Here is a 27,051-nt window from a genome sequence, read left to right as displayed (position 1 = left end):
TATATCTTCCCAAAGCTAGTTATCTCTGCACAAATCCCAAGTGCAAGATCATGGGCTTTAATGAAGTCACACCAACTATGAATCTAACTATTGTATTTAACATGCCTGGAGTAATGTTGATATAAGAATTCGTTATAGCCATTAAATACTTAGGACTCAAGTGCTGCAGTATTTCAGCGTTCCACCGAGTGTGTTGAATGGGAGGCGGAATGCTTTGGAGAGCCAGGCTATTAAAGGGGAAACACTGCCACATATGTACACACCGGGTGTATATAGCTGTACTCACACGTTTAACTACATGCAGGGCCAGCCCAAGACATTTTGGCACCTGAGGCAAACCACAAAACCGTGTCCCCCTGCCTGGGAAAGAGGAGTGAGTGAAGAACAGCGGGAAGAAGCAAATCAACTTTACACAGTGGTTGAAGTGGGAACCAAAGGCTGCCACCAGGGGGAAGGGGGTTGCTCTGAATCCCACCAGATGGGTGTAGACCCTAGGGTACAAGACAACACAAGACAACAGTCCACACCATTTTCTCCCTGGGAGGAGTCCAGCAATGCCTCCTATTCACCAAGAGACTTCTGTAGAGTTGGCATGGGGGTAATGACGGCTCCCCACATCAAATGGGGGGTGCCTTTTGCGTGGTCAAGCGCAGCCCCCCCCCCCCGGATCCCAGTGCGGCTCCCAGTAGTACGGGCTGGCTTTGCCCTCCCCAGGCTGGATACCTGGAGGTCTGCACCCACCTCAGCCAATCATCCAATCCCGCCTGGGGAGGCATTGCCAGGGGATTGGCCAGGTAGGGGGAGGGACCGCCCTGCCCACACAACAGGTGAATCTTACCTGCAAAGCGTGAGTTCGCTCCAGAGCTTCTCCCACCCTGCCCTCCCTCAGTTAAGCCTTCTTTTGCAGATTAACCTCTTCTCCACAGGTACGCGGGCGCTGCTACATCATGGTCGCTGCTGAAAGGCCGGAAAGGTATTTTGCTGCATTGGCAGGTTTTGCCTTTCCTGAAGCAAAATGTCACAACTTTGGCGGTTTCAGGCCTTGGGCAGAATCCTTTAGTCTATCTTCCTAAATGGGGGGGGGGGGCGGGCGTGAAGCAGTGACCCATGCCGCCCTTGTGGCGGTGATCCCAGGGTTCCCCGTTAAAGGGGTCTTGAGGGGAGGCATTGGCCATACGCCGAGAGGTTGTCATTGTTCTCCCCTGTGACGGCGGCGAAACGGGGGGGGGGGCAGGCTCTCTGCTTGAACATATGTTCCCCAGAGCCAGCCCAATCCCCACACATTCTGGATAACTCTGATATCAGTCTCCCAGATCCCCGGCTGGGGACTAGGAAGGATAAACGCCCAATGCCTGAGCCAAGGTCTCCCTACATCTGAAACTCAATAAAGTTGTGGCCAATTTTAATCCCTTGAGTCACTATTCCACTGGGGGGTTGCCTGGGGTTGGGGGAACTCTGTCTGTCCACGCAATGCTGCAGGGGCAGGGGCAAATCTGTTCTCCAAGGAGTGTGCTGCAGCTGTTACTGCAACTGCCGCAGGAGCAGTGGGTGATGAGTTGCTTGGAGGCTGGATCTTTGCTGCCCCTGTAGATCCTGACACCTGAGGCAGTTGCCACACCTTGCCTCACGGGTTGGTCGGCACTGCCTAATGGCAGGCAGTGCCTAAATCTATCTAAAAATAGAATAGTAGGGTCATCACATACAGTGGTACCTCCAGTTGCGGGTGGGGTCCATCCCAGAGCTGTGGTCGGATCCCGAGTTTTCTGCAACTGGAGGGACTGATTCTGCCCATGTGTGCGTGGCAGTAGAGCGCTTCTGCGCATGTGGCGAAACCTGGAAAAATACTTCCAGGTTTGCCGTGTACATATCCTGAAGGATACGTAACCGGAGGTGAATGTAAGTAGAGGTACCACTGTACTTGGTTTTGAATTCAAAGCAAGCATCATTCATTCAATCATTCATTCATTCACTGAGCGTACTTTTATCCTACTCTTCCATTGTAAAAGCCATGTTCAGGGTGGTTTACCGTATACTGAAAAAGCCAAGCACTTGAACAATTTTTTAAAAAGCATAATAGTTTTCTTAATACAGAGAACCAGCATCAGTCAATGTCCCCAATTCACCCACATCTCCCTAAAATTAACACTCAGCAACAAGTGACTAAGAAAATTTATTATTAAATGATTAGTTAATAAACAAACAGGCCCACCTTTTCATCACCTGCCAGCATCCACAACATGTTGTTCAACCACATGTACATTCCTACAGCTGCATACCCAAGCAAATTATGTATCAATAATTTTTTTCCCCCACAGGATTAGATTAGCATATAATATAGCCATAAAACCAGGGTTTAGTTGAGCAAAGTTCCATTGCTTCGCAGGTCCAATGCCCGCTGAACAAAAATATTTCAACCAGGCAGCAGCAGAATTCCAAAAGAGGTGGCTGAAAAGACCTTGTCTGGCAGGGAATTCCACCACTTACGGCACTGCCAGAGAGAAGGACTACTCTTGCATCCCAACCAGTTGCACCTTCTCCCCTGGTGAGATGTGAAGAATAAGCCACAGGCCTTATTGAGCAGGCAGGCTCATATGGGAGATGGGCCTTTAAGTATCCTTGGTCCAAGCCATTTCTCATACTACAGTGGAACCTCAGTTTTCAAATGTAATTCGTTCTGGAAGAACGTTCGATTTCTGAGGATCAAAGGAACGCCCTCCCATCAGATGTCAAGGAAATAAACAACTCTCTGACTTTCATAAGACATCTGAAGGCAGCCCTGTTTACGGAAGTTTTTATTGGTTTATGTTTTATTGTTTTTAATATTCTGTTGGCAGCTGCCCAGAGTGGCTGGGTAGGCCTGGCCAGATGGGCGGGGTATAAGTAATAAATTAATTACTATTATTATTATTATTATTATTATTATTATTATTATTAACTTCTTGAAGTCTGCCACCTTGCTGTTTCCTACATTTCCCCCCATTATGTTCTTTTTCATCACTTCCTCTTAAGATATGCTGAATTTGCCTTAAGGGGGGGAAAAGATTAAGATGATCAGCTTGGGCTTAGTGCCAGAATCTGGTAATAGCTGTGCATTTCATTTATGATTTACAGACTACCCTCACTACTGGAAAGGAAACTTCCAAGCAGGAGTTGATAGAATGCGAGAGCAGGCAGAAGAAAGGAAGGAACATCCTTCCTTCTCCCGGGTTCTTCTTAAGAAACAAGTTTATGCTTTCACTCTTGGTGCCAAAATGGCGGCACTGGAAGGGAAAGGGGGATGGCAGCCTCAGAACCCATCCTTCTGGGAGCATAAAGGAGGGTGCTCTCTCTCACCCACAGAGGGAGGCTTGTCAAGGAGCCCAGTCTGCAGGGGACAGGTTAGGAGGGGAGAGTACCTCTTCAAACAGTCTCTTGTTTCGGTTAAGACGTTAGTCGAGAATGTGGTACGCAAAATAATCATGTGCAGGACTGCATGGTATTTGGCTGAGGTGAAGAAGAATAACTTCTAGGTTTAAAATTCATCATGGGCACACACACACAAAATCACATGCAAATAGTACCACAGATTTAATGAAAGGTGTAAGATGCCTGACAAAAACTATTGGGATTATGATTATGATTATTATTATCATCATCATTAAGGAAAACCAGATGACACTAACTGATACATACACAAGGCACCCACAAGGTTAAGGCTAATATGCACAGTTTTAAAACACAAACATCCTAACTGAATTTTCACACTGATACATTTAGAATTTAATATACACTGAATATATCTAGGGGCTTGATACATTCAGATATATCAGAGGCTTCCTACATCACAATTTCAACAATGTTTGAAATGAGATGTTATAGAGTACTGTATAAATATTCAGTACATGCAGACACGTATTAAAGTAAAGCGGATTGCATAAAATACAATATAATAAAATAAAATATATTGTGTAGTCTCCAGCACTATCTGAACCAGCTTCCGGAAATGTGAAGACAGCTTTCTTTTTTTCTCTTTCCTCTCACCCCAAGCCTCCTGTGGCCCTTGAAATCTGTTCCACTAGTGAACAGACACCTTTTCCAGTTATGCATTGAGTTATTCTACATCTGCAAATCAAAATTAAGATACTGGAAACTGGTATACTGTTGGTTTTCTCTAGGTGCAGATATGAAGCAAAGCCTTCAATGCTTTTACACTTAAAGACATTTCTTTAGTAGATTTTTCCTTGCTAACTTTTAGCCTCCTCTCACTGTAGGAAAGGAGGCAATAAGCTTTGGAGGAAACCAAAATGCTTTAAAGGACTCGGACAACGCATGAGCCATGTGTACATCACAATTTCTAGACCCTTTCAACAACACAGAGAGACTGAATTCTGTCTGGTTTCCATGTACTTTTCATTCATTACATAATTCTTGCTATACTGCTATAAACTTGATCTATTATAACCTTCAGTACTGTACATTAAATGACATTGAAAATTAGATTATTCTGATTATTAGAGAAGTGAAAAAGGTACTAAACATCTGTAAGCCTCATAATCAATCACTGTATCCATCCGAGTGCAATAAAAATCAATCAGGAGCTAGTGCATTTAAATCTAATTTTTTAAGCATGACATTTCCCTCCAAGTTTCTTTCTTTAAATGTCACCCTTTTCTAGTACAATGATTGATTCTATCCCCAGGGACAGCCCGTGAACACAAGCAGTTTCATCTACTCTGTGGAACAGATATTTACCCCCTAAATATAAAAAAAATAATAGTGAGCACTACATTTTCCTTAAGCAAAGAGATATTAGTACTAATTGCTAGATGCTGAATTATCAGGTACAAGTGGTGAAAATACATCCTGGTCATTTTCACTGTCAACATTCTGTGTATTTTTATAGACAACAGATTAATGCATCACAGTGCAGGTTTTCTCCTAGAGGAATAGAGGCAGTCATTCAAAATAAAAGCTTATGTGGATTTTTAAGCAAGGAGTGGAATAATTAACTTAAAGTGAACAATGAATTGCCATTATTAGGCTGCTATTAGGCAGAAGACACACCCATAATTAGGGATACATGAAGTTTTCCATTTCAGTTTCTCATTTGTCAAATCAAAAATTCAGTTCTTCTTATTTCCACATCAGTTTGTGAGTTAGTTAGTTGGGTGTTTTTTAAGTCCTCGTGAAAATTCAGCAGTGTTAACTGCATATAGGTTTGTATGCAATTCTGCCTAAAATAGTCTGCAATACTATCATTGCTAAGAGTACCCAAATTCAAAATTGTCATCTAAGAGCAAAGTCCCAATGCATAGTCCAGGCATAGGCAAACTCGACCCTCCAGATGTTTTGGGACTACAAGTCCCATCATCCCTGACCACTGGTCCTGTTAGCTAGGGATGAGTTGTAGTCCCAAAACATCTGGAGGGCGAGTTTGCCTATGCCTGGCATAGTCCCAGCAAAGGCTTCGGCTCTCTTTTATTAAAGTCAATATTCCTGATGCATAGAGATTCCCAGTTTTGCCCACCTCACAGGTGAGAACATGGAAACCTCTGCAGATCCAAAACTCTGCCTATCTTTTGGAGCCGCTTGGTTATGGCACAATTCCTTAATGTGGGATGAGCTCTGATATCATTTTGATGGGAAGTGCTCACACAGGTTAGAATATATACATGCATGATCCTTTCTACAAAAAGAACGACAGTTGCCTTGAAAAAACAACAACAACCATTTGGGCTGCAATCCTACACCTGCAAGTTTACCTGGGCGTTAAGTCCCTTTAAACTCCACGATGCTTACATCTGAGTAGACATGTATAGGCTTTGGCTGTTAATGTTTCCATTGAGAAATCTGAAAAATCCCAAGTATTTAAACCCTGAGACAGAGGCCACGAGAATGTCATTAGTAAGTTGTCTCATCCGATTCCAGTTGCTCAAATGCCCTTTGGAGCTACCTTCTTGAAGCCAATGCCCTTTGGACCTATGGTTTTGAAATCTGGAACAGCAATTTCCATGGACAGTGGATTACAGAAATAAATAGCCAAATTTGACCTTCCTAGCATACATCACTCAAAGGCTGGTCATCTAAGAATGTATGAATATTACATTAGGTAAAGGTACCCCTGCCCGTATGGGCCAGTCTTGCCAGACTCTAGGGTTGTGCACTCATCTCACTCTAGAGGCCGGGAGCCAGCGCTGTCCGCAGACACTTCCGGGTCACGTGGCCAGCGTGACAAGCTGCATCTGGCGAGCCAGCGCAGCACACGGAAACGCCATTTACCTTCCCGCCAGTAAGCGGTCCCTATTTATCTACTTTCACCCGGAGGTGCTTTCGAACTGCTAGGTTGGCAGGCGCTGGGACCGAGCAACGGGAGCGCACCCCGCCGCGGGGATTCGAACTGCTGACCATGCGATCGGCAAGTCCTAGGCACTGAGGTTTTACCCACAGCGCCACCCGCGTCCTCTGAATATTACATTAATTCTCCCTAAAAGTCAGGAGAAAGCCTCCTAATTTGGTGAAATGAAGGTTTCCAGAGATCAGCAGATCAGTTTATTGGATTTTTGAAATGGGAAAACATTGATAGTAACTGAGTGCACTGCCTGATATCAACCCTCTGTTGATAGCAATTAGCTGAATTTTACGTGCTCAGCCTTGTTTAGGTAGGCTTGGATAAAGTACAGTCATACCTTGAAAGTCAAACAGCTTAGTTCTCGAACGTTTTGGCTCCCGAACATTGCAAACCCAGAAGTGACTGTTCCATTTTGCATTATTTTTGGAAATAGAACGTCTGGAGCTTCCCGCAGCCAATCAGAAGCCGTGCTTCTGGAATGGATTTCATTTGATTTCCAAGGTACGACTGTACTTCATAACATTTAGCACTGGGGTGGATGGAACAGTCTGTTTATGCTCTATATCAGTTTCATTCAAAAAGCTGTTCTGTCCCATTTCCACATGAAAAGGAGGCCCATTGCATTCCATAACCAATCGCTTTGTCCTTGAACTTTTGCTGTGCACTTGGAGATGGAGTGACATATAACAGGCTCTGAAGCAATGTGCTGTTTGTGATGTCCATGCAATAAAGAACATGTCATCTCCACTCAAGTTGTTCTTATGAAATGATGCAATGTAATGGCTTAGACTGTGAGCTTTAAACAAGGAAGTTGCTGGTTCAAATCTCATACTACGATTCAGGGGATGCTCTTATGATAGCCACAATCACTCAGTTTTCTGTTTATAATTAACTTAATTATTGTAGTGCAGGGGGTATGCATTTGGAAATGATCACAAGAATGCAGAATAATTGTCACTGTAAGCATGAGAATACTGAACATTTTGCAGAGATTCACTTACTGATTTGATTTGGGCTGATGTGTTTTTCTAAATGTTAATAGTTTGGTTCCCTAAGGACTCATAGTCTAGGATGAATGGAACCTGTGGTCTTCCAAATGTTGGACTATGGTTCCTATTATCCCTGATCGTCATCCACAGGGGTGCCAACTTGAATAAAGTATTCAATAATCGCTCACAAGACGCAGTACACACACAGCATTTGAATGGCAATGCCCATCAACTTTTGGGGAAGGCCAATTTTCTCAAATATTTTATTTGGGACCTCAGCCCCTAGAAGCTGGCTCCTGTTATTGACCATGGTGGATGTGGCTGATGCGACTTGTAGTGCAACAATAACTGAAGGACCACAGTTATCACCCCTAGTCTAAGACAACTGAATGGTTTGACAGACAAAAGTCAAAGGAAATGAAAATGACATTGTTAATTGTAAACATAGTGTAAAACAATAGTTTCAGTTGGGATTGTGCATCACTACAACTGCTAGGAAGTCCATCTTTCCAAAGGTGGAATGTTTATTAGAAATCCAGTTTTTAGCAATCTGAAGCTGTGTACACACCATACATTTAAAGTACAGTGGTACCTCGGGTTATGAAAAGTGCTGCTTACAAAACCTTCGGGTTACAAATTCCAAAAACACAGAAGTAGGTGTCCCGGGTGGCAAACTCTGCCTCGGGATATGAACACAATCCGCTTCCGGGGCCGCAGGAGGCCTATGTAGGGAATGCGTGTCTCGGGTTAAGAATGCTTCAGGTTAAGAACAGACTTCCAGAACGAATTAAGTTTGTAACCCGAGGTACCACTCTACATGGTCCCCCCCCCAAAAAAACCCTTGAGAACTGCAGTTTACCCCTAAGAAAGCTACAATTACAAACTACAACTCTCATATATATGGTGTGTACAAAGCCTAGATGTTTCCAGTTGTCCCAACCCTAACTTTGCAAATAGCGTGCTGTGAATAATGAAGATTTGACCACCTTTATCAATACAGCACATTTTATTTCTTGCACTTGTAAACCAGCTGCTCTAGAAACACCCTTTCTTGACATCAACGTTTGTAGAACTTGATAACTTCAACACTCCTACACCAATTTAACTCGGTTCAATAGAAAGAAAAAGATTTTCCTACTTTGTCCTATCCAACATGCAATCTCCAATCTATTTTGCTACAGTGACATTTTATAATAATTCTTCCCCCATCCCATCTACATCCCATCAATGGATATTATTAATGCCTGCAGATATCTGCAGAAACATGCATTCCAGATAAAAATCTTAGCAACCAGATAACAAAATTGCTCTACACCAATGGTTTATGATTTAAAACCTGTTCAAATGTGCTTCCACCCCCCAGCTGATTCAGCTGTGATCCTAAGGAATATCTCAAGCCAGTAATTATCAGACTGATTTAAAAGTTGCAGTTTGCAGCATACGGTCCAGACTCTCCAAAATTCTCATTTGATCTACTGATAATCTTCTCACTTTTCACTTTCTGCTATACTGTTTTAAGTGAAATGGTTTTAAGAATAACAAAGTCTGATCTGATTTACTGATCAAAACAAGTGGCAAAGGAGACGGGTGGGGGACAGTTGTTTCTGGAAACAATGCATTTTTCAAAAGGAGAGTGGTATTTTTGGTTGTTGTTGATTTAAATTCAACATTATTACAGAAGATCCTGGATAATTTCAATGGGGAGACTTATTGCAAACCAGGAAGCTTGTTTCGATAAGGCAAAGAAGCAGCAGTCCACCACAGAGTTAACGCAATAAAATGATGCTTTCTACTTGGATTAACTGACCCAGTTTCCAGACTCCTGCATGGAAAACAAAAGATGAAACTTGGGTATTATACAGAATGGAAAGCAAAGGACAGGGTGTTCCAGCTCACTGAAGGCAGACCCTTTCCCCTCGAGCCTGTTGTCTGGTTTCAACAAGTGGCCACTCATTAGATGGTGGTGGTGGCCCACAAGGAGGCCTGCGCTGGTTGTAATTTACATCACAAACGACTGCACATGGTATGGTATAATTTGGCAGAGCTGCTGATCTCTACTCCCAGGAAAGAAGAATGCATGGCTGATGATCCTGCTCTCTCAGGGCAAAACCACTCAAGCTGATAGTACAAGTTTCACCAGGGAAGTCTTGGGGATGCAGCTGGTCCATACTTCATAAAAAGGAACTTTTAATCAGAATTAAAGAGTTCAGAAACAGGCCGTGGAATTTGGCAGATCTTTCTGTTCTCCAGAACGCAAGCATACCTAACTTCTTCAGAACACTTTCACAGGAATAATATCCCAGTTGCAGAAGGCCCTCCCCCTTGAGATTTAGCTGGCACCAGGGCTCCCCCCCAGCTAGAACTCAGTTCCAGCACCTTTCAGATGGGTACCACTGCCATTCTAAGAGAACGATGGAGGTGTTCGTGGTGAGTTCCTGCACCTCTTTTTCTAGAAAAAATAGCACTGACTGGCACAAAGGTGACTCATCTTTCACCAGCAGCTAAAGACCTTCCTCTTCCTCCATGCACTCCAGGTATGCATGTGCCGTATTTTTCGCTCTATAAGATGCACCAGACTACAAGACACACCTAGTTTTTGGAGGAGGAAAACAAGAGAAAATAATTTCTGAATCTCAGAAGCCAGAACAGCAAGAGGGATCGCTGCGCAGTGAAAGTAGCAATCCCTCTTGCTGTTCTGGCTTCTGGGATAGCTGCGCAGCCTGCATTCGCTCCATAAGATGCACACACATTTCCCCTTACTTTTTAGGAGGGAAAAAGTGTGTCTTATGGAGCAAAAAATACGGTATATGGCCTGCAAAATGTTATAGAGATCAGTGTCTGCATTTAAGGATAACTGATTATTCCGCTTGTTTTAATAGCATTGTATTTCGTGCCTTTACACTGTTGTTACACGTCGTTTATTCATTTATGATGAATGGAAGGGTATAAAGTCTAACCATAACAACAACTAATAATAGTACTGTCACTGAAAGAAGTGAAGCAACGCCCTTTTCTGTAATTTTTCATTTCTAAAAGAGAGAGACCATATTATTCACTCCATGTTATGTACTGCAGAGTAACTATAACTTCAGCTCAATTTCAAATCAGTATTCCGTATTGCTGCTGAACATAACTTTATCACAGTTAATGAAGAAAGGTCATTTGCCTTCAATGGAAGTAAGTCAGTTTGTTGTTTTAATTCGAAAGTGTGCCTACTGTTCACTGCGCACACCAGCTGATGCACAAATGAGATATGCACTATCACATTTGTGTACCATTATTTGTTTTAAAAATATGGATGTGGGGGCTACGATTTTTTTTTATGAAATGTAAAGATACAGAAATATGACACTACATTTAAGGCTGCAATTCTGACCTCACTGAGTCCAATACAACTTACATCTGAGCAGGCATGATGAGGATTGCTCACTATAAACATATAAACTAGTCTGGGTCTTCAGAGAGCTGTGGGGTGAGATTTAGAGTAGACTGTCAGACTAGACGTGAGCAAAACTAGGTTCAAATCCCCACTGAATCATCAGGCATACTGAATGATCTTGGGCCAATTACCAAATCTCACCCTAACCGACCTCACTGGGTTGTTGTTAGGATAGAATGGGAGGCAACTACTATGAACTCCGAGCACAAAAAAGCCATACCAATTGCCTTAGGAGTGTTTAACATTTTTCAGTCTCCACACAGTCATCTGACATCTGGTTTTCCTTTTGCAGTCCCGCTATCTGATTTCTGGGATTCCATGATAATGCTTTTGTTTATTTTTAGACCTTATAAGTGGAACAGTAGAAGGGGAAGGGGAAAAAATAGAATATGGTTGTCTTCATTCTAACTTCAGTGCTGGAGAATAGATTATTTGTGCAATTGCCTGACATTCACTGCATACAGGTAGGTAGCCGTGTTGGTCTGCCATAGTCAAAATAAAAAAAATCCTTCCAGTAGCACCTTAAAGACCAACTAAGTTAGTTCTTGGTATGAGCTTTCGTGTGCATGGTATCTGAAGAAGTGTGCATGCACACAAAAGCTGATACCAAGAACTAACTTAGTTGGTCTTTAAGGTGCTACTGGAAGGATTTTTTTATATTCACTGCATAGTTAGCATGCTCAGTACGGAGGCAAATGGTGCAACTCTTGCTTTTGCAACCATTCCACATGTTTTGGAGTCCCATGAAGCACTTACCTAGTCAATATACATTATTTGTCCAGGCTGTCATTTTAATACAACCCTAATGATTATTCCTCCCTCTGCTTTGAACTTGGATATGCAAACACAACAGGAACACTTGTAATTCCATCCTTAAGACTTCCCCATCTGTGCAGAGTTCAGTATCTAAATTATTTACTTTTACTGTATAACAAATAAATACAGATTTGGCTTTAAAAGAGCAGTGAGAAAACTCAAGTAAATGATTTTTTGGCACCCTTGGCGTCCCCCACCCCGCACAGTTATGCTACAGTTCTGCACACCAATGAAACTACTAGCTAAAGTGCTGGGCTTGGCCAATTAAGGCTGCAATTTTAACCCCACTTACCTGGCAGTATGCCCCCATTTAATTCAATAGGACTTGAATAAGCCTAGCTAGTATTGCCCTGTAAGTGGTTGTGGACTTTTCTCAAGTTCAATTTTCCGTCTGCAAAATGGAAATAGTAGGAACCTACCCTGCAAGGTTACCAAAAGAATGAATAACAATTGTAAACAGGTTGCGGGTTGCAAGTGATGTGCGCATGATCTCTACAGCCAGCAAAGCTAAGTCTCTTGGCAGTCTTCGTTTTTATCCATGTATTTTAGAAATCATTAATTACTGGTTTCATTGGCTTAATAATTATTCAGATCTACTTTCTAGATTTACTGGTCTCATGAAAAAATATTGATAGCCCATTACTAAAAAAATTAGTAATCCAAAATTACGAATTAAAAATATGCATGTTGGACCTTAATTACATTTGTGAAGCTAACTCACTGGATGAATGGGGGGAGGGGGAAGAGGAAGGCTGTAAAGAAGCATAGCTCAGATAAATTCTTAAAATATTACAGTAAAGACCCTGTTCTAAGAGCAATGAATTAGACAAAAGTAATGACTAATTAGAATTGAAGTTTTTATTGTGAGTTAATTTGATGCAAAGTTTTTCAAATTAAATGGTTGCAGGAAGTAAGGATCATTATTTTTAATGAAGATTTACAATAAGAATTCTAAATGGATATGTGTGATTAAGAAGAAATGATTGTAATTTAGTAGTTTTGTAATAGAGAAATGGGACAAAAATAAATATCTAAGTCTGAAGCAGAAATTTATGAAAGAAAGAAGCATCTTGGCAGTGCCCTTTCTATGCAAAACCTGGATCAAGACAACATTCAGGGAGAAATTTCCAGTGAACATTACCCAACTTTTGGAATTCACTTCCATCCAGAGGTTGTAAAAACTTTGAGGTTAGATGCACAGTAACATTTGGGGGAAGAAGCAAATGTTTTGTAGGTTGGACTGAGCTGGGGATGAGGAGTACTTAGAATCATAGAATTTGTAGAGTTGGAACAAACCACTGGGGTCATCTAGTCCAACCCCCTGCAATGAGGGATTATTTTGCCCAACATGGGGCTTGAACCTATGATCCTGAGATCAAGAGTCTTATGCTCTTATCAACTGAGCTAGCCCAGCTGTCAGTCCACTGGCTTCAATAAAGTATTTTAGGAGCTTCCGGTTCTGCTCCACCTTAATGGAGGCAGCCCCCACAACAGCGGGAGATTGTAGGCCAAGAAAAAACAAGGATGACTGAGGGTTAATCATCCTTGCAAATTCCTCCCAGGGATGGGGGGAACGGGCTCCACTTGCAGTTTGTCTTGATATCTGACTCTCGCTCCAGCATGGATTGTGGGGGGGCAGGGAGGCGCTGAGTACAAAAGCACTTCGCCTGGTGAAAACCCTCCAACGCCGCCATTAAGAAGCAGAGATTCTGCTGTTAATTAGAGCGTAATTGGAATAAAGTACAGGCACGTGCTAGAAGAGATGAGATCACAAACTGGAAGAAGCCAGTTGCAAGGACTTTAAGGTTTGGAATTTGAGATGAGACTTCATTTGGTGCAAAAGACAGTGGGCGGGGGGATTTATGATTCGGCAACCCTCCTCTGAATGTTAGTTCAAATTATATTTGTACAAGTGAAGATGGAAGAAATTGGATTATAAATATGGAATATAACATCAAATGAAACTGTGTGTGTAGAAAAAAAAAGGAAAAAGGGAGGGAAGCTCAATTTTGCAAAAGATTTACGATGGAAACTTAGAGTTGACTCTTCCCTATCCTTTATTATCTACAAACTGAATAACACTAAGTGAACTGAATAACACTAAGAGAACATGGATTTTAATTTAATTGGAAGGATAATTCCTAATATATCTTCAGTTGGAAGGAAGGATGAAAGAAGTCTGTGAACTGCCAAGGAACTGATAAGGTTCCTTACTGAGTCATCTGCAGTTCGACAGACCGCTCCTCTTCCCAGGCTGAGAGATAAAATGGTGGCAACAGGTAATATCTCCTGGGACAGAGTGACTTTTGCAGCTGTTGTTAAAAGTTATTGGTGCAAAACAATGAAGCGTGGGGCAGAGCGATGGAGAAATTTCAGGAACAACAATGGGATATCAACTCCACCCAAAGCATGACGGATAACAGCAACAACCAAGGAAAGAAAGACATAACATCTTACAAGGAGGAACATCTTACAGGATCTTATAACTTACCTAACATCTTATAGGAAGAAACACCACGGACAGAATATTTGCCACACACAGGAAGAACAAGGACATAGTTTGAGTTCCTCACTTGAAGTTTTATAAATCATTTAATGTGTCAACGCGAATAGAAGTTATTAATATTGCAGTTGTTGTATTAGGAATTATGATTATGACCAGAATGTAATTGAAACTAATAAGATTTTGGAACACAGAAATAAAGAAAATAATCAAATCTAGCATGCGGGGCCCCGCTTTAGCTAAATTATATAATCTGGTACTTGAATGACTGATATTAATAATTTTATTATAAATTGATATTGTTATAATGAGGTTAATGTTTGACTGCAATTGAAAACTAATAATTTTTTATTTTTTAAAAAAGCATTTTAGATCCTTTATATACTAAACAGAGTTCATATGTTTCTTATTTTACCTGCCCTGCTCCTTTGGAGACAGGCTCAGCTAAAAAGTCCGAATCCATTCAGGAATTAACAGGGAATCCTGGTTAATTAACTTTAATAGGTCTACTATGGGTAGGACTAACAGAAAAACCCTCTGTCTCATTTCCCCCCCCCCTTGGTAAATAGGAGACCAAATGCGGATAGAGAGAAAAGTAATACCCAACTTACTGAAAGCACCACAAAAACACATTTAGATCACTTAATATATCATTGGTTCCTAAAGGGTATCCCTGAGGAAGAGTCACTCTAAATCATTTAGCAAAACTTGAAGCAGATCACTCCACTCATTAAAGCTGTTGAAGCAGTTGGGGGGGGGGGAGATGGTCCTGCAAGCAGCTCACTTCCCCAGAGAGTATATAAGCGCACAGATTATCTTTGAACTCCAGAACTACCCTGAGAAAACCTCAAATTCTTAAAAGAAGCATGCAGTACAGAGAAGCTCCTTGAAGTTGTATTGAGTTTTCCAACGAGTTTTTCTATTAACATTTTATTTGCTTGGAGCAGTGGTTAAGAAATGAAGTAAAGAGGGGGAAAGTAGGTCAGTGTGATTCTCTTTGCATGTCTTCCTGACGCCATTAAAAGTGCCTGTCAGATGACTAGCCAAGCCTGTAATCCACAGTAAAAGCATGCTTGCATTCAGCTGCACTTTCTGCCAGGGGACACGCGGAATCCCATTTAGCTCCATCTCCCAAATTTAGGCATGTGTCTCGAAAACGCAAAGAATCTCTTCACTGTGGATATATCCAAGCCAAGTCTGCAATGTGCCTGCAATAGGCAACCCGTTACAGATTTGGGACATCTAGAATCCTAGAGATAATGAAACATTATCCCAGCCTTTGGCACTGCCTGTAGGACCGAACAGTACAGCTTTTAAAAGTCAGCCTCAGAATCTTCACTAATAGACTTTTCACTAGAACTAGGACGAAAATACCTTTAAAAAAAACAAACCTATGCTATTTTTCTGCAACACACACAAATGATTCCACTGGAAAGGGGTGGGATAAGTGGAGAAATAAGCTAACAGTTTGAACCCCGTAATCTGGAATCTCCTCCAAATCCATGCCAAAGTTTTGCAGGTATTTTTGCAGCGAAAACCCGCATTTTGCAGTGCCCCACAAACCGAATAATTGATACATCAAACACTGCCAAATGAGATCAAACACGGGGTTCGTACTTAACCCCAAAATTTGGGATCCTCTAGTTAATGGGACCGAAACATTTCACTGCAGAGATTGCTGTAAGTTTTCTCCTGTTACCTGCAGCACTTAAACTGCAATCCTACACATACGTACCTGGGAGTAAGCCCCACTGAACTCAGTGGGTCTTGCCATGGATATACACACATAGACCATTCTTCTAAAATCCTAAATATAGGGATTATGGTTCACTTATAACAGATATTTTTAAGAGTCGCCTTTCCACTGCTCGCATTCTACTTCCTGTTTTGTTTGTTTTCACCTAAGCAACACATACCTAGGTTTTGTATTGAATATGGAACATTTCAGAGGAAAGAACTGCCAAACGAGATCTAAAGAAAACGCAGTTCAAGAGAGTGAAGACACTTCAATCGGATGTTATTTTTAGAGCCAAGCCGTAAGGTTAGCATCTTGGCATGAAGCCAAAGGAGTTGAAACATGGCAGAGAGCCACCGCAGTAAGCTGGCTTGTCAAGATCGCAGCTTTCGATAATCCGCTGCACAAAAATATGCACGCCGTACTGTTATTGAAATAAGCACAATCACTTACTTATTTAAGATGTATAAATGCACATTGCCCTCAAAAGGTGGTGTTCAAAATTCTGTAGAAAACCCCCCAACCATCAGATGTAAAATTATACCTCAAAATTATCAGTAGCAATCAATACATAGCTATTAATAATACAGTGGTGCCTCGGGTTACATACGCTTCAGGTTACATACGCTTCAGGTCACAGACTCCGCTAACCCAGAAATTGTACCTCGGGTTAAGAACTTTGCTTCAGGATGAGAACAGAAATCGTGCTCTGGCAGCGCGGCAGCAGCAGGAGGCCCCATTAGCTAAAGTGGTGCTTCAGGTTAAGAACAGTTTCAGGTTAAGAACGGACCTCCGGAACAAATTAAGTACTTAACCTGAGGTACCACTGTAGTGTAGCCAGAATGCCTTAAACAGTTCTCTAAAATCAACAATTATGGAGCTATACACATTTCTTAAGAGGAAAGGAATTTCATGAACACAAGGCCACCACCGTGAAAATTGTCCCTGGCATTTCTCATTGATAAGCTAGAAAGCAGGTCCTCAAAACAGGTCATATTGCTACAGGTAGGCCTTCAGATAATCTGGTCCCAAACCAGTTAGGGCTATAAACACCAAAACCAAACCTTTAAATTGCATCCAGAAACAAACTGGCAGCCCGTGTAACCAGTACAGAATCTGTGCAATGTGGTCCTGTCATCAGGAACCCACAAGTGTTCTTGCTGATGTTTCCAGACAGTCTCCAAAGGCAGACCCATGTAGAGTGCATTGCAGTAACCCAGCACATTCTGAATGAAACCAGAACACGTGTCACTGAAAAAGTCTGCATGCAAAGCACTAAGCTGCACCTCTTTCTCTAAAAAATATTAAATGTGGACCTTCCTATTGCTTAGTCAAACTGAAGCAACAACATATGTCCTGGAAGAAAACGAGAGCTGGGATGGTAGTGTGACCATTCTCGAAATTTAATAGTAACAGAGGTGGAACTGATGATGATGGTTATATTTATTGATATCCCATTTTCCCCAGACCAGAACTCAAGATGGCTTACAGATAAAAATAGAAAAACACAGGCAAAATAGGGGAGGGGGAGAGCTAAAAACAAAAAAGACAGTCCTTAAAAAGTAATTAAACACTTACAATATATAAAAAGATCTACTAAAAATACAGATTAAAACAACAATAAAAGCACACAGCACTAGCCTGCTCCTTTAAAATATATAGCTTAATCAAAATGCAGGAGGGCTGGCAAGGAAAGAAGGATTTCCAAATGAAAAGCAAACCAGACAAGAAAAGAAGTGGGCATAATTTTGTCAAAAATGGATGCTGCAGCAGAAGATCAGTGAAAGGCTCACCACAGATGTTATACCTCAGAGAATAAGGCTTAGCGCAACTTCCAGCTGAGGACATGTAATCAATCTTTGTTCGAGCTTATTAGTTGCATCTCCCTTATGTTACTCTACCCCAACAAAGAAAACGAAAAGGCACACACAAAATGGGAGGCATCAGTAGGATGTTTCAACTAAAAAGCGCTAAAGCTCATGTTTCTGCTACGATGGGTCTCACGGTTGTGTGTTGGAAATGAAAAATCAATGTCAGAAACTAAAAATAATTCTATTCCCCTGCCCCACAAAGCCTGGAAAACTGAAAGGAGCTATTCCAGAACTAACCTAACCTAACCCCCTTCTCTCAGTAGCAATCATATATTTTTCATCCTCTTTCAGAATCCTCAAATACTCACTCCACTAGAGTACTTGAGTGGATCCCCGTTCCACTAGGACAAACACCCTGCTCCCCACACTCTGGCCTGTGCAGCAGTAATTCAGAAACATCGCTCCTTCCTTCTTGATTCTGCTGCTATCCTTTTTCCCTGAGCGTTAAGATTTGTCTTTGGGTTTCCTCCCCCCACCCTTTCCCCAACTTTACTCTTTAGCAATTCTGAAAAGATGCTAGTCACAAGGCTTGGCAGGAGGGGGAAATTACCATTTTCTACACTTGCCTACTTCTGAACATAGCCCCATTGAGTTCAAGAGGATTTACTGTTGGTAAGCAGTAACAGGCAGTACCATCTGAAGGAGCGTCTCCACCCCCATTGTTCTACCCGGACACTGAGGTCCAGCACCGAGGGCCTTCTGGCGGTTCCCTCACTGCGAGAAGCCAAGTTACAGGGAACCAGGCAGAGGGCCTTCTCAGTAGTGGCGCCCTCCCTGCGGAACGCCCTCCCACCAGATGTCAAAGAGAAAAACAACTACCAGACTTTTAGAAGACATCTGAAGGCAGCCCTGTTTAGGGAAGCTTTTAATGTTTGATGTATTACAGTATTTAAATATTTTTCTGGAAGCCGCCCAGAGTGGCTGGGGAAGCCCAGCCAGATGAACGGGGTATAAATAAATTATTATTATTATTATTATTATTATTATTATTATTATTATTATTATTATTTAGCATGTTCAGGATTGCAGCCTTAATGTGGGGTTTATGTTGCTGTCATAATGGGCTCAATATCCCACCATTCCCTCCCCCATATATATATATATATATATATATATATATATATATATATATATATATATGCAGGTTTTGGTGTCTTCGGGTGTCTTCCCGTGTAAGAGTTGGGGTGTCTAGGCGACGTTTCGACGAGGTCTCACTCGTCATCTTCAGGCTGGTGCTTTCGGCTTCTTGTTACTGGAACAGAGCAGGATCTCAGTGTTTGAGTTCCTATAAATACTGTTGAGGGGGTGTGGTGTATAGCCTCAAACGTTCTGGGCAGAGAGGAAGTTCCCAGGTTAGTGTGCCTTTTCTTCTTTTGTTCCTTAATTACTTGAGGGATATCTTGAGTGATTTCTTGAGTGATATTCTGAGTACCACTTAGGTGGGTCATTAGGTGTGGATTAGTTGCTAAAGCTTTCGTGTCTTGACCTCTTGAGCTTGTGAAGAGTTTTTCTGAGAAGATGGCTGTACTGCACTTAGTTGTGCTCTGGCTTGGCTTCGTGTATAGGGGCGAGCTGTGGTTTTGTGCCCTGTGCCAGCCAGATCTGTGTAGGGATTGCAGGGGGGTGCAGCATCCGGAGGTGCCACTATGGTTTGGCTACTGGATGGTGTCACACTAACCTGGGAACTTCCTCTCTGCCCAGAACGTTTGAGGCTATACACCACACCCCCTCAACAGTATTTATAGGAACTCAAACACTGAGATCCTGCTCTGTTCCAGTAACAAGAAGCCGAAAGCACCAGCCTGAAGATGACGAGTGAGACCTCGTCGAAACGTCGCCTAGACACCCCAACTCTTACACGGGAAGACACCCGAAGACACCAAAACCTGCATTCCTGTACCCGTGAAAATCTACGAAAGCAAATATATATATATATATATATATATATATGCAGAGAGATGTTTCAGAGTGGTACCCCACCAGATGTATGCAATGCCCTCTTGCCCCTTGACAAGCCCCTCCTACAGTGCTCCTATGGCTTCAAGTGCACTGCAACACTTCTAGCCATTCACAGTGGATGAAGGTCCTCTTCTACATCTACAGGCCTTCTTCTGCATGGGGTGATCAGGTGGAGGACAGCAGAGTTGCGTTTTCCTTCCGAGAGTACGATCTGAAGGCATGTGATGACCCTTCCTTTGTTGAAAGCTCAACAGGTCCGGGTAGACTCAGTCCCTGGGAAATTGTGTGCATGCCACATTGAGCCCCATTACGATGTGGGGAAAGGTGGAATATAAACACAAGAAAATAAATAAATAAACCACATGGGGTGCAGCTACCCCTGCAACTGAGCAAGATGCTCAAACCCCTTTGGTTGTTTCTTTTGGCAAGATTATTCAATTGTCCACAATGCTTTTCTGAAACTAAATGATTTGCAAATGAACTTGCAAGCTATTAGTTCGCTGTACATGGCACGGGAGGGAAAGATCATTAGACGAGTTTGGTGCCGTTGTTGCTATTACATAACCATCTCAGCAGAACATGGGTTTCATTTTGGTATTAATAATTTACTGGCGTCATTGCTTTGAAACCTTAAAACTGGCAGATGGAAGGCAAAGTGAAACTAGGAAGATGAGAGAGAGACGCACAGAGAAAGAGAGAGAGAGGGAGAGAGAAAGAAAGAGTGCCTTGCAGGTAAGAGAAATAAAGCTAACTGCTTACAGAGAGTTATTAAACACTATCCTCAGAGGAGCAAAGATATTTGATCACAGGGGGGAAATACACAGATATATTTCAATTTGGTCTAAACTAGGCCTGGCTGACGTATCAATACAACATCCAGGACCAATTTGAGGGCCAGAGTGCAATGGTGCCTCCAACCAGCTGTACATCGCAGGTGGGGTTTGCCTGCGCCTTACTTTCTCCGCTGCCTCCTTCCTCCCTTTGCCGGGCACTGGGAGGAGTGGTGGTTTCACCCTGGGGGGCTGAGGCCAATGCAGCTTGTTCCTCCCTCCACTTTTCAACATTGCGATGTTTGGCTGGTCATAACATCGAGATGTTGAAAAGTTGATCTCTCCCAGCCCTAGCCTAAACCATGCTTTTATCTATCAACCTGTACAGTTTTGGGGAGACAGGGGGTGGGCAGGGGTGGGGGACTCCTTGGTCCTGAATGGGGTAACCGTGCCCCTGAAGGACCAGGTGCGCAGCCTGGGAGTCATTTTGGACTCACAGTTGTCCATGGAGGCGCAGGTTAGTTCTGTGTCCAGGGCGGCTGTCTATCAGCTCCACCTGGTACGCAGGCTAAGAGCCTACCTGCCCGCAGACTGTCTCGCCAGAGTGGCACATGCTCTGGTTATCTCCCGCTTGGACTACTGCATTGCACTCTACGTGGGGCTACCTTTGAAGGTGACGCGGAAACTGCAATTAATCCAGAATGTGGCAGCTAGACTGGTGACTGGGAGTGGCCGCCAGGACCACATAACACTGGTCCTGAGAGATCTGCATTGGCTCCCAGTACGTTTCCGAGCACAACTCAAAGTGTTGGTGCTGACCTTTAAAGCCCTAAACAGCCTCGGTCCTGTATACCTGAAGGAGCGTCTCCACCCCCATCATTCAGCCCAGACACTGAGATCCAGCGCCGAGGGCCTTCTGGCGGTTCCCTCATTGCGAGAAGTGAGGTTATGGGGAACCAGACAGAGGGCCTTCTCGGTAGTGGCACCCTCCCTGTGGAACACCCTCCCTTCAGACGTGAAGGAAATAAGAAGCTATCCTATCTTCAAAAGACATCTGAAGGTTCAGGGAAGTTTTTAATATTTAATGCTGTATTGTTTTTAACACTTGATTGGGAGCCGCCCAGAGTGGCTGGGGAAACTCAGCCAAATGGGCGGGGTATAAATAATAGTAAAGATAAAGGTAAAGGTACCCCTGCCCGTACAGGCCAGTCTTGACAGACTCTAGGGTTGTGCGCTCATCTCACTCTATAGGCCGGGAGCCAGCGCTGTCCGCAGACACTTCCGGGTCACGTGGCCAGCATGACAAGCAGCATCTGGCGAGCCAGCGCAGCACACGGAACGCCGTTTACCTTCCCGCTGGTAAGCGGTCCCTATTTATCTACTTGCACCCGGGGGTGTTTTCGAACTGCTAGGTTGGCAGGCGCTGGGACCGAACGATGGGAGCGCACCCCGCCGTGGGGATTCGAACCGCCGACCATGCGATCGGCAAGTCCTAGGCGCTGAGGTTTTACCCACAGCGCCACCCACGTACATTATTATTATTATTATAACCTTTGAATTATATAGGACAAGCGTCCCTAACCTGGTGCTTTGATCTGTAACTTCCATCAGGAGTGTATCTAGAAAAGGTAAAAGGAAAGAAAATGGCCATCCCACCTGAAGGCACACAAGTACAGTCCTGGTGCAATGTGGTTGCCTTTTCTCCTAGCATAATACAGCACCAGCCTCAATCTGGACTTGAGGACTAGACACTAATCCAAAGAGAAAAATTCAAATCTGCATCTGCCATCAGTCTTGGCTCATTAGCTCTGCAGAGCATTGGGGGGAGGGGAAACCCCTACAGTAAAAAGGGCCATAAAATCCCTGGATACGTTCAAAGAGAATAATTATTCTGCTACAAATCTCTGAATTAATTGCAGCTCATCATTTACCTATTTGAAATTAAACCGCTACTTAGTGAAAGAAACAGGGTTTGCTTCTCTTCACAACCACATTATACTCATGGATGCCTTTAAATTCCTAACCACGGCAGGGACTGCGGGAGGAGGCGGGCACAGGCTTTACGGACGCAGCTGCTTTCCACTGAAACCGACTAAAAGGGCAGCCTCTGGCCGCAAGGCTGCCAGTTATCCTCTCCGTAATACAGGGAACCCAAACAGTAATGGATACGCAGACAACTTCGCACAGCTCTGGTTGGGCATTCATTCATTCTCTGCCCTTAGGAGCAGGCATTTGGGTTGCTATTAACGTTGTCCACCATGATTAACTTGCCCATTGGGGGCTGGTTCAGCAACATAGGCTTGTTTCCCTGCAGAGCCTCGGGAACGTCTTCTTGTCCTTTGTTTGTGGCACTCATGTTGTACGGGAAAATGCGCTTGCAGCCAATCAAGCACTTTGTGAACAGAATGGCAGGAAGGGGAGGGAGACGTCATGCGCGCGCACGCACACACAGCTGAAGTGGCTTTTGTAGAAACGCTTTCCTAAGGGAATAACCAAAAACAGTGGGCGGTATTTAACTAGGTTTTACACAGAGTAGGCCTACTGAAATTCATGGGCCGAAGCGAAGTCACGTTCATTGATTTCAATGGGTCTATTATGAGTAAAACTTAAGTTTGAAACCACTCAATTCATTCAGGAATGCTAGTTTTATAAAATTGTTAGTTAGGAACACTTTGTGAATGTCTAATTTCTCATTACTTTCATGTTTTTAATATCTTATCTGTGGACTCCTTCAGTGGGTGGGATGTTTTAATCCTGCCTTTTAAAAATAAGATTGTCTTTTAGATATTTGTTTTTCTTTTGCGGAGGTGTGGTGTAAAAAATTTATTATCATCATCACATATTGCAAGCCACTTTGAGTTGCCTTGGTAAAAAAGAAGCCAATTAAATTTAGTAAATAAAAAACGAATAAACAAAAATAACATCACAGTAACCTCGTACTGTGTTTCATACTAATGTTGTATTGCCCTTATTTGCACCCAGAAGATATCAATGGCTGCACTTTTATTACTCTGCTTCCCTGCCAACTCTTGTAACTGAAAAATTATCAACTAAATATTTTATGTGGACTCCAAGTTGACACCCACCATCCAAAATTCTGCTACGAGACAGCTAGAGTTCAAAAAGTAATTTATACAGGCAACGGCTGTATTCCTCCCTCTACTACAGCATTGTTTTTCAATGCAGGTGCACGGAAGATCTTGTTACACACTCTGGGCATCTTGCTTTTCAGATTCCTTCTGATTCTGGCGCTTGTAAACACAGGACAAGAGTTTAAGACCTGCTTTGCTTTCGCATCTAAGTTTGCAGCGCTGTATTCTAACTGAGGAGTTTCAGGCAATTGAAGAAACACAGATGCTTAAGATTAGTTTAGCGGTGTACATTACAGCCCGGTTAGAAATCTCACCTCTTAAGACTCAAGCACAGAAAAAATATAAACTTAACAACATGAACCTTGCGATGCACCTTACGATCAAAATGTTCTGTATCTGACCCACTATGAGGTCAGAGGTGGCTTTAGTAGGGTGCGATTGGTGTGGTCACACTGGGTGCCAAGCTGCAGGGGGCGCCAAAACAAAGCTGTAGAATGTGGCATGAGAAGTGGGGCGCTGAATTTTAGTGTTGTACAGGGTGCCACTGGTGAGGTATATAAAAGGTAAAAGCCTGGCTTGAAGGGCTATTGCACTCATGTCCTCCTGCCTGTGGGCTTCTGATGGGCGACTGGCTGACCACTTTCAGAACAGAACGCCTGGCTAGATGGGGCTTTGGTTTGATCCAGCTGAGATTTTCTTATGTTCCGATGGCCTTTTCTGACATTCACAAGCAAAGCTGTGAAAGGCTGCAACATGTCCTCAGCCTCTAATAGGACTGCTCCTTTTCAGGGTTGCAGCTAGACAATGCCAGGATGTTTAAGTCGCTCCACACCGTCCGTCAATTCACTGTTTTTCTTTTCCATCTGACGTGCAACATTTCATGGCTCTTAGAAGTTATTGTATATACTCAATCTTCATTGGGCAGAGGAGCCTACCACAATTTTTAAGCATTTTTTTTTGGGGGGGGGGACTTCTGCATATCTTGGAAATCATACAAGAATGCTGATATCTCCCCTCTTTTCCTCCCCTCCCACCTCAGAGGCCCTTTTCTGACTCTAATTCAGTTGGAATTAAGAAAAGGCCATCTCACTGTATTCTCTCAACTTTATTCCACGGCACCGTCAAAGGTTATTTGGACAAACATTTCATGACTCTCTTCATGGGAGCCAACTCCTAGGGGCCGTGGGGGCTTCAGTCCCCACAATAAAATATTTGAGGGGGCCAGGCCCCCACAAAATTGATTGGCATTCCCATTCAAATGGTGTATGCACACAGCATCATGTGATTGATTATGCGGGACAGGGCTTACCTGCCCCCCCCCTGCAATATTTTATTTAAGTTGGCACCGCTGACTCTCTCCATCCCACCTTTTGTCCTGACACTTGTACATCAGTATTTATTTTTACTTCTGACTCTTCATATGTCTGCTTGCTCGCTGGTCTTTGCTAACAGCCATCTCCTTCTATTCTAATTTTGCTTGGGCTCAGTTATTTCATAATTTGAGAGCTCTTTTTTTAAGCTTCTCTTCAATCTGCATGTCTATTATCAACATATTTCTCTCTCACAGATGAACCTGTAACATTCAGCTTCTGGATTGTGTGTGTGTGTGTGTGCGCACACAAAGAAATATGTTTTTCTTACAAGCTCATCTACAGAAAAAAAACATATACCAGGCTGCTTGGTCATAATGCAAGTGCTAAGCTAGATGTACAGGAAGCAGTCTCCACAAACAGTGAGGTGTGTGAGACTTGCACATTCATGCGGGCTGCACAACACATGGGAGCCCTACTACGATCCTGCTGTTTGGATTGGGAACAGAGTTGCTGTGTAGTTTTGCAGGGATTCGACACAACCATTTATGGGCTCCGACAAGGTAAAAAAATGGTAAAGGACCCCTAGACAGTTAAAGGTGACTATGGGGTTGTGGCGCTCATCTCGCTTTCAGGCCGAGGGAGCCAGCGTTTGTCTACAGACAGCTTTCCAGGTCATGTGGCCGCTTCTGGCGCAACGGAACACTGTGACGGAAACCAGAGCGCACAGAAATGCCGTTTACCTTCCCGCCACAGCAGTACCTATTTATCTACTTGCACTGGCGTGCTTTTGAACTGCTAAGTTGGCAAGGAGCTGGGACAGAGCAACGGGAGCTCACCCCGTCGCGGGGATTCGAACCGCCAACTTCTGATCGGCAAGCCCAAGAGACTCAGTGGTTTAGACAAATCCCCATGTAGACATGTGCTATATAAAAAAGGCCCCTTCCCCCCATTTTTTAAAGGAAGAGATATTCAAAGTAGCATCCACACTAATTTCTGACCCCAATATGTCTGATTAGGAAGCCACACCCCCATGACCACCACTGTAATCCAAATATATAGATGTAGATAAGTAAAATGAGACAATTTCTACAAGCAACTCACATTCTTTGGACATTCCCACTTCAAAGCACTTCTGTAGTCTGCAGTACTGGCAGCGGTTCCTAGTGACTTTATTAATAACACAGTTCTTATCTCGGTGGCATGTATAAACCATGTTCTTCTGAATGCTTCTGCGGAAAAAACCCTGCAATCAAGCAGAAGGAAAGAAAGGAATGAAATGAAACCTCTCATCATGTTGAAAGTTACTCTGCAAAGTGACTGAAATGCATGCAGCACTATGACTAGGTTTGATAACCTTCAAGGCTTTATGAAATATTCAGCATCTAATATGATGACTTCACAACATGGTAAATAACGCTTAATCAAAAATAAACAATGCTATTTACCAGTAGAGGGAATGTAGCCCAGTACACAGAGCAAGGATTCAGAAAATAGAAGAAAAAAAGAAAGGTTCATATACTGTGTTGTGGGGGGGGGGGATTCTGCAAGAGCTTAGTAGAGGAACAACAAAAATCGCCCCCTCCATCAGGAAGATAGCTTGTGGCACAACCCGGGACCTCTGCATTAGTGCTAAACTAAAAGTACATTGCATGAATTTCCATTTTGTTGACGCCTCCAGGTGACCAGTCATTGATTCACATGGTGGCAACATCCCCTAAGGTTATTTCAATGCCACCTGGCTGGATGTATGAACCAGGGCAAATCTTGTTTGTTTGCTTGCAGACATTTGGATACCAGCAACATAAAGAGGAAGAAAAAAAAAACATATGGTGGTGAACAGCAGAAAACAAACAATAGTCACACTCATAAATAAGTACAAAATACATAAGTACAAAGCCCAAAACAAATCACTCCTGAAAGAAAGCCTGGATGAACTGGTGAGTTTTAACCGGGTGCTGAAATGCTAATACCTTAAGTGCCTGCCTTATGTTCATTGGGAACAAATCCTAAAGGGAAGGTGCCTATACACTCATGTCTGAGTGGACATAAAACGAAGCCTCAAAGTGTACAACTCTATTAAGAGCATCTCTCCTGAGGATCGAAGCGACCAGGCAGAGGTATACAAGGAAAGACATTCCCAGAGATAATCTGGTTGCAAGGCTTTATATGTCAATCGCAGAACATTAACGTTATAACACCCTAGTTAGTTTATTTTATTGTTTTAAGAAATAGAAAG

The 27,051-nt window shown here is 43.0% G+C and overlaps 2 protein-coding genes across 8 annotated transcripts in view; both read right to left on the bottom strand.

The window, feature by feature from the left end:
* Positions 1-27,051, bottom strand: part of LOC310689957 (uncharacterized protein) — a 621,685-nt gene that overhangs the window by 297,529 nt on the left and 297,105 nt on the right. The gene's annotated exons all lie outside the window — the stretch shown is intronic.
* The window catches only part of RARB (retinoic acid receptor beta), a 216,823-nt gene that overhangs the window by 21,777 nt on the left and 167,995 nt on the right, over positions 1-27,051 (bottom strand). For all 4 annotated transcript variants that reach the window (XM_083468366.1, XM_083468367.1, XM_083468369.1 and 1 more), the window contains one exon: positions 25,917-26,058. In XM_083468366.1, coding sequence (XP_083324492.1) covers positions 25,917-26,058 — 142 coding nt within the window. The remainder of the gene's footprint in view (positions 1-25,916; positions 26,059-27,051) is intronic.

This window comes from Podarcis liolepis (genome assembly GCF_965112155.1).
Source record: "Podarcis liolepis genome assembly, chromosome: 12".
NCBI classification, from domain to species: Eukaryota; Metazoa; Chordata; class Lepidosauria; order Squamata; family Lacertidae; genus Podarcis; species Podarcis liolepis.
The sequence above is the reverse complement of the archived record's forward strand: the minus strand, read 5'-3'. Positions and strand labels throughout refer to the sequence as shown.